The sequence below is a fragment of the Motacilla alba genome, chromosome 4A, assembly GCF_015832195.1.
Source record: "Motacilla alba alba isolate MOTALB_02 chromosome 4A, Motacilla_alba_V1.0_pri, whole genome shotgun sequence".
Taxonomy (NCBI): Eukaryota; Metazoa; Chordata; class Aves; order Passeriformes; family Motacillidae; genus Motacilla; species Motacilla alba.
The window spans coordinates 18,019,840-18,028,399 of NC_052045.1; the positions used below are offsets into that span (position 1 = coordinate 18,019,840).

The following is an 8,560-nucleotide window of genomic DNA, read 5'->3' on the forward strand; positions in this document are numbered from 1 at the left end:
CTTGAGGGCTCCTGGGAGATGAGCCAGCAGCCCTGGGCCTCCTGGAATGGGGACCCTTGGATTGTAATCCCAGTGACCAAAAGATGTTAATGACTGTGCTGATCCACAACTGGGAGAGCTGGGCTGGTGCCAGGGTTCTGTATTCCTACACAGCCATGATTAAATTGAAACAGAGTAGCCTGGTTTATTGCAAGAGTTTGTATCAAACTGGCATTTATTGATCATCAAAATTATTAAACCCCTGAGCAATTTGCTTTCAGAAGACACAAACACTATAACACACATTGTTGCATTTCATAGGAAAGACTTAAGCCATGACAAGACCTACTCATCCTTGGGGAAAGCGTTTGAATCTGCTTTCCCCAACGTGACCTTCTGCATCTATTTTAGTTTCTATGAAATCTCAATGACAGAGGTACACTACTTACTGAGGGTTAAAGGGCTTTGGAGAAATTCACATATTCTGTTAATGGATTTAAGGCACCATCTACCTACCACTTAATTTTAACAAAAACAGCCAAGGATCTCTCAGGAAAGTCTACATGGGAGAATATCTGAACCCATGTTGAAGCCCAACTCGGGTATGCCCCTTTTCCTGCCTTGGAGTCATTAAGAGTCAGAGGACTTAGGCTGGTAGGCCTGGACTTTCTTGCCTCTGGCAATTGCAGCCAGACGCACAGGGAGCAGTTCTTCAGCACACACACCGAGTCTACAGCGTATCAGCTGCCCAGATGAAACAGGAAATCCCTTACTGGAGTCACTGAAGACATGCTGTGTGTAAGTGCCGCTCAGAACTTTTACTGCTCTCTATAAAAAATTTAAGTAGCACCAAGAAAGAAGGTATACTGAGATATTAGAAGGAATCTTCCAGCTTGGTTTTCATAGCAAAATCAGCACTGAGTTTCTTCATGACCTCTGCATGACTCAGCCCATGCTGCTCTCTCTTAGCAAGTGCATAGTTTTCCTTCACATACTTAGCAAAGGGCGTGAGCTGTGTCCTGGCAGGGGTGCCCCCCCTGGCCGGGGGCTGCCTGAGGGCCAGCTGCCCCCCGCAGAAGGCGCACACGAACCGCGCCGTGTCCAGGGACCGCGAGTGCCGCCCGATCCTGAAAGGCAAGAGCGAGGACTAGGATTCCACAGGACTCGTGGGAAAGGGCCCCTCTAAGGCAGTATTTTAGAACAGGGAAAAGTACATTACACAGTGGTACAATCAAACCTGTGTATTTTTTCCACTGCTTTTTCAGCTTGGTTCCTTCCTCTGTCTCTTCTACTCAGACTAGGAGTCTGAAGTGCTACAGCATTTCCAACTACCTCCACAACCCATGTATCAACTGCCTCTTGGAGTTTCTCCTCAAAGACATCATTAAAAAAAATTCTTCTCAATGCTCTGTGGCATCTAAGCAACTACTGCATTGCATAGTCCTAATACACTAATAAACCCCATACTTTGGGGTATGTGAGGTGTTTCCTTCCAGCACTTCTGGGAGTCACACATACAATCCTGGGGTTAAAAAAAGCCGTAAATGGTGTCATTATTACAGGTTGTGTCCTAGTGTCAATCCTTCCCACCACAGTGCAGCTCACATCTGTGAGGTTGAAGTCATAATTTAAAATCATCAGGATTTTAAGCTGGAAGCTTCCTCTGGTAGTTTTATCTAGTATCTAATCACTGTCAAATATTCTGTGACCAGTTTTAATGGGGATTTGTTCCTTCAAAGCTTAGGTATGTATCTCTTGCTGCTTACCAAGACCTTCCCTCATCACCACTGGTCCTCAGATGACATTTCTGCCTGTCCTGACCTCTGAACTAGAACTAAAACTATCTGGAAACAAATGTGGAATCCCATACTGAGGTTCTGTGGGCTCTGGAAAACACCAGAATATCCAAATTGCTTTACTATTTCAGAGAACCCTGATTTCTAGACACAGCAGAGTGACAAGTTAGAAAGCTAATACGCAGTCAATATGCAAATGAAAACATTACTCACGTAGCTTTGCACCGAAGACACTCGTAGGTGAATTTGTAATTAATCTCATAGCTGTGGCAGCGTGTCACCACTGGCAGTTCTGGATGAATTACAGCTGATTTGTTGGCATAGAACCTCCAGAAGCGCCCGTGTCCGTCCCGAACGCCGCTGATGAGCCAGGTGGCCGCGTGGCAAACCTCGTGGATCAGCGTGTCCCGAAGGCGATCTTGAGGGAAAGCAAACAAAGTCAGCCAGTCAGGTGTGGGGAAGAACAAGCTCACCTTTGGTCACTGCTTTAGGCCTCTGACACTCATTCTGTATTAAGATGCAAGTATTATTTTGAAGGTTAAAATGACCAATGTCTTGATAAGATAAAATGCTCCAAAACAAGGTTTTACTTAGTGCATTTCCAGTTTTTGATCAGCCCTAATTCTGCATCCTAGTTACTCCCCCCACACCTCATCTGTTTGGGGTTTTTTGTTTGGTGGGTAAAGCTGCACCACTCCTGCAAGTGTTTAAGGCCAGGTTGGGCAGGGCTTGAAGAAACCTAGTTCTAGTGGAAGACGTCCCTGCCCATGGCAGGGAGTTGGTACAAGATGGTTTTTAAGATCTCTTTCAATCCAAACCATTTTGTGATTCATTTTCCCATAGTGGGAGGGGATGAGGGAGAAATAACAATCACAGTACCACATAACACAACTTAATTTGGCACTGACCTGTCTTTATTCCAGCTTTAAACACTACCAACAAGGTGTCTTGCTGTGATGGAAGAAGTCAGATTTTAGACTGCCGTTGTAATACAGAATTAGAGTCTAACACCTAGCCTGTAGGTCTTCAAATCATTAAGAAATATAAACAATACTGCAGTTAGTGTGACTACATCTCTGTTCTCACATTTTGTACTTGTGCCCAGCCTCTCAGAAGGGCTGTGGAATGTGGATAAATCCATACATGCATTGATTTATTTATTTATACAAGATACTATGAAATTCCAAAGCAGGCTCTAGATCTCTTAAGCATCAGATTTATGTTTTTATCTCTAAAACTTGCATCCTCAAAGAAGAATCAACCCACCCTTTCTTTGACCTACCTGCAGAGTCACAGACTTTCTCAGAGAGTTCAATGCGAGCGTAACGCTTCCCTTCAGGGCCTCCCCTCTGCCCCGTTACACAATACCCCGCTGTTTTTCTCATCTTCTTATTCCAGACTATTACCATGTCCTCTGGTAACTGAAAAACAAAACAGTGCATGTAGTCTGTCCTCTCCTACCTCTTCTCTTACCTTCTGGCCCTCTGGCTTCCCCTTGTATTTAGTGCAAAGCCAGTCCAGGATGTCTCTGTTGGTGCCCTTAACACTTAAGATGCCAACTCCCCTCCATGACCTCTTATTCCCACCATCAGTTTTTCTGTAACCAGCAATGGGAATTTCACAGGGCAGGGTAAGACAGAAGTCCTTAGTTCCTCTATTCTAGCTCCAAATGCAGGGCTGAAGCACTGGGCAGTAAGATATTCTGCTTCAGGAATAGTGAGTCTCTTCAGCTGTTTTATGGATGACCTCAGTCTGTCAGCTCAACACTATTTTCTCATCTGCATAAAAGCCACTTTCCTTCCTGGGGGAAATCCCATTGGAATTACTGAGGGCAGTGCCCTTCTTTCAAAGATATTTCTAACCAGAGGAGGGTCCCCAGTGTCCCAGATGATGACCCCAGGTCAAAACAGCTATCTGAAACTGAACCTTAACCATGAAGTATGCTCATCCTAAACTGTTATTTGAAGGATCACATTTTTAACCTGTTCCAGAAAGGCAGACATGAACATCCACTAGGAAGGAACACACATTATGTGCAGCATTTCCACTACAGCTGGGAAAGCAAAGCCAAGCTGAAAACTGCTGCATCACAGGGGTGACAAACCCCTTTTGAAGAACTTGCCTGGACTAATCCAAACATAACCCATTGCTATAAAGCTTAACTTCTACAATCTGAATAGGATAAAGAGCAATCACATCAAAAAGTGAGGAGCAACATATTAACCAGCATTTTAGAATGGTAGTTCTTGTTTTGAAACCAACCTTCTGCTCAAAGATAGTACTATTAAACAGCCTGTAGAGCTTCTGGGCCAGCTCCTCTTTATTTTTCTTGAAATACTTCACATACTGGGAGGCTGGATTTGAAAGATCTTGCAAGAAACAACCGGGCACTGAACATACCCTGAGCCTGCAAGAAAAGCCATTAAGCATTTTGCTGAAGTACAGAGATATGGAAAAACACAGGGAAAAATAATGGCCATTTGAAAGCCAATAAAGATGTCAGGGATGCTTCACGTGGCATAAACCTCTCCTGACTTCCCACCAGCTTGCCCTCACGAGGCCATGGCTGTCCTCTTACCCCTCTGAGGACATGAAGGGGCAGAGCTGTTGCAACAGTCCTGCAGTTACTTAATTAATTCACAAAATTAGATTATGAGGACTCCTAAGTAGGAAAAGAGACTCAGATTTTGTGACACAGCAAGTCACAACTATACCAAAACTTAATATATTAACAGCTCTAACGTGATCATCACAATAAAGGTTTGTTTTCAGAAACAGACAAAGATAGTCCAGGAATGCCCAGGAATTATTTCAGGGGAAGCAGATATTCCACCAGGATTACTAACTCCAATGCTGCAGCATTCGGACCTTTGAAAGTCTCACCTTTAAAGTTATCAATTGAAGGTCTGGTATTGAATACACCCCTATAAAATGTTTCAAGGGAATAGCACATGGCTAGGAGGCATAATAAGGGCAGCTATTAGAAACGAAAAATGCACTCTTTTGAAAAGCCTAAACTACATCCACATATAGAAAAAGAAACATGAATTCTTCAAGTTATAAGGATACAGATTTAAAAAAAATCAATATGCTCTTGTTTAAAAGGTATGAATTACTAATAAAATCAGTTTTGGCATCTTTTCAGAGGTAAGCAGCTGGATATATACAATCTGGAGAGCCACCACATGCTGTACAAAACACAGAATAGCGAGAGAGATAACGTTTACAAACAAGATTTGACATTTGTCTAACATATTATCATCAGTTCCCCTAGGCAGAGATCATTTTATATTCTTCCTGTCATACTGGAGACTGAAAACTCTGTTTTCCAGCTATTCAAGCATTAACAAATGCTGAATTAGCAGAAGTTTCTAGGTAGCAGAGGAATCACATCATCCTATGCAAAATGCTTAGCATCTCTTTGTCCACCTGTAATTGTCCTAGAACACAGGAACAATGGAGAAACACTCACCTTTTCTCTGTCTTTGCTGACTGTGAGCAACTGACTGATTCATTCCCAGGAATTCTTGCAGGAGTCGTTATCATGGAAGGGGTTTCTTGAAGTGAAATGGATTTTGGTTTTGGTGTCCTGACTCCCTCCCCTTTCACAGGCTGTGCATCTTTGCAGGGTGGCTTGATGTTTTCTAGTTCAACGGGAAGAGTCAAAGGATTACACAGCATACATTAAAAAAAGAAATCACAGAATCATTAGAAACCACCAGGAGGAGCCACCAGATTTGCGTTCAGAATAATTTCAAAAACAAAAAGTGCCTACCATGATAAAAACAAGCAACAGTGAAAAATTTACATCTTGATAGCACAAGATGACTTTTCTGAATGCTCAGAGGAGTACTTTTTGATGGCACCAAAATCCTTTGCAAGGTGCTGGGCTGCACCTCAAAGGTTGATATCACACAAATGGAAAGAACCAGGCAATTACCACTGCAAGTCAGCTCAGGACTGCTCACCTGTCGTGCTTGGCTGAAAGACAGTTTTACTTGTGCTTAAGACTGGTTTGCGGGGCAGACTTCGCTTCTTTATCCGTTCCATTAACGATCCAAAACTCTCATCTGAGCTATCTGATTCCACCCCTGCACCACGTCCCAGGGCCACACTTGGCAATTTATTTTCTGTATTTTCACAGCTTCTCTCTTTCCTTCTAACAAGCAAATCTGGACTGCCTTTGAAAACCGACTCGTTCCGATTTTGCGGAGGTGAAAGATTTATGCACTTCTGACTCTCTCTCAAATCTTTCACTCCCTCTTTTTGGTGGTTATGCCACGGACTGTCTACAAAGACAGAATCTTCAGTGTCACTTGAAGTGTCCGGATACTGCAATTCTTGGCAGCAAGTGTTTCTCTTTCCAGGAGTCATCAGCTTTTTTGGGGTCTGAAGATCTTTCTGTGCTGCAATTCAAAAGAAAGAGCTTGAGGTTTTGGGGGCTGCATTAAGAAGACTTGCCTTTGTCTTAACACAGAAGAAATCCCTTGAAAGACAGGAAAACACAAAGAACAGTAAAGCATCTTACAATTTTTTAATTATAGATGATTGCTTACCACTCTTCTTTGAACTCTTTTTCACCTTCAAGTCCAAGAAGAAATCATCTGAGTCATCAATGAAGTCTTTCAAACTGTAAAGAAAAAAAAAAGGCAAATCGTGTGGAATAAAGGTAGGAGTAAGCAGAAAAACAGAGCAGTAAGTGTGCCTTACTAAAACAGCAATCCAAAAAAAGCCACCCAATATGACATTATCAGCAGCTCACAGCAAATGTCACCAACTGCACCCATGAATAGGAATGAGAACACGTGCGCTTCCAAATATCTCCTTTCACGTTTGCCCTGAACATGACTGAAGATGAAACAGGTCTGTCTGCACGCTCTCCTAAACTGGCCAAAGAATCAATACAACTTCAGATTGTTTTCCTCTATTCTGATTAAAAATGTAAATATTATACAGAACACTGAAATGTGAACACAGAAAATTCATTAATGACAGCACCCACCTTGCATCTGCCTTTTTAGAAACAGATTTGGGAGTTTTCAGTCTAGCTAAAACTGAAACAAAAGAAGATTAATTAAGAACAAGGTTCTGTGTCTCTTGTTATGCATTTTTAAAAGTTTGCAACTAGTAAAAATTTGGTCTAACACATTTTCAAAAAACAAACAAAACTATATTTACATATAGTTTCAACTCTCAATTCCTCAAAGCTGGCAGCAGCTTTCTAGTCTCTGGAGACTAAAAAGGAAGCAAGTGAGTGTCAGGGAACAGACAAAACTGAGGCAATAAGAAAAACATCGTGCAAGGCAAAAAGAGTGGAACTTGAGGCAATTCAAGAACACTCCCTGTGGCACTGACACCAAGACTGCACTGCAAGGACAGAATTACTGTGCAGCACAAGCAATGAAAGAAAGTCACAAGTAAAGATGCTTCAGTGTAATTGGACAGAAGTGTGTCCTTTTCATACTCCTTCACAACACAAGCTAACGTGTCATTACTTACACATTTCAAATTCCTCATCGCTGCTGGAAGAGAAGTACGGGGCACTGCTGCAAAAATGAAATACAGAATTTTAGGTCACAGCGGGATCCGCATCTCCACCGGTGTGAAATACACATGAACACTGAGAGCCAAATATACATTGGGAAAAACACTGAAAGTCTCAGATAGGCTGAATTATTTTAACTCTTTATAGAAAGCTCATTTCTTGTCTTACACGTGGTCTATGATCTGTCAGAGAAGTGTTATAGTAAGCCCGAAACTCCAACCCAGGCACTGATGAGTAAGAAGCTGCTTTTGCATGAAGCTGCCTCTGACAGAGCTGCCGTGAACAGGCAGCAAAACGCAGCAGCTCTCGTCCAGCTGTTTCAAGAGGCACGGTGGACGCACTGCCACCTGGACTGCTGTGCCCATGCAAAGGCAGTGGCAGCCCACAGCATCCTCAGCAAGTCATTTATTTCATCTTAGTAGAACATGAACCAAACATTAATTACTTCAAAAATATGTTATGCAGCTGCTTAAAAAAAACAAGAAGACAGCTTTTTAAAGATGGACATTAATTAAACCTTAAGGATTGCAATTCTGAGACATGCTAATACCTACCAATCGCCATAAAACAAATGAAGGTGTAATCTAGAATTATAAATCAATATATAATATGTACTACATGCAACGTATCGTGTCGTATTTATATACACACACATGCATTATATGTATATATGTGCACCTCCATGTACACATGTGTACGTATATGCACATATAGATGTTTCTATGCGTGTGTATACATATAAATTAAATAGCTAAACATTTAAAAACTCTCTATGTTAATAATTTAATAAAAATACGTCAGGACACACGGGCTAAGGCGCTGTTTCCCTCGGTGCCCCCTCACCTGCCGCTCCGCCAGCCCTGGCTCCTCGCGGCGCCTCTCTCGGGGCTCCTCCCGCCCGAGGCCGATGCCCCGGCCCCGCTGCCCGCCCGGTCCGGCCACTGCCGGCAGCGGAGCCCCGGGGCCGGTTCCGGGCCGGGCCCGAGCGCGGGGCCCGGCGCCGCCGCTGCCGCCATGGCGCTCGAACGGCCCGCGCTCCCGGGGCACCGCGCATGCGCACACGGGCGGCGCCGCTGCCGCCATGGCGCTCGAACGGCCCGCGCTCCCGGGGCACCGCGCATGCGCACACGGGCGGCGCGGCACCGCGGAGAGGCCGCTGGCTGCAGAGAGACCGCCCGCTCCCGCCCGAAGAGCGCCCACAGCGCTGCACAAACTGCAACGGCCGGCAAGGGCTGCCGAC

At 43.9% G+C, this 8,560-nt stretch overlaps 1 protein-coding gene across 1 annotated transcript; it reads right to left on the reverse strand.

Moving 5' to 3' along the window:
- Positions 1–182: 182 nt before the first annotated feature.
- On the reverse strand, positions 183–8,555 carry GCNA (germ cell nuclear acidic peptidase). Its single transcript, XM_038164479.1, has 10 exons — positions 8,164–8,555; positions 7,275–7,321; positions 6,778–6,829; positions 6,332–6,405; positions 5,744–6,181; positions 5,248–5,419; positions 4,038–4,182; positions 3,058–3,196; positions 1,989–2,193; positions 183–1,106 (listed from the first exon to the last, which is right to left on the reverse strand). Exons 1-10 carry the CDS (start codon positions 8,439–8,441, stop codon positions 854–856), a joined length of 1,803 nt encoding a protein of 600 aa, XP_038020407.1. The 5' UTR covers positions 8,442–8,555; the 3' UTR covers positions 183–853.
- Between the last annotated feature and the right edge of the window lie 5 nt (positions 8,556–8,560).

Excerpts from the sequence above, each read along its gene's own strand:
- GCNA (XM_038164479.1), bottom strand. The coding sequence starts at position 8,441 with ATGCGCGGTGCCCCGGGAGCGCGGGCCGTTCGAGCGCCATGGCGGCAG. Across the intron at positions 6,830-7,274 it reads CGATGAGGAATTTGAAATGT|TTTTAGCTAGACTGAAAACT; the intron begins GTAAGTAATGAC and ends CTTTTGTTTCAG. Across the intron at positions 5,420-5,743 it reads CTTTCAGCCAAGCACGACAG|AAAACATCAAGCCACCCTGC; the intron begins GTGAGCAGTCCT and ends CCGTTGAACTAG.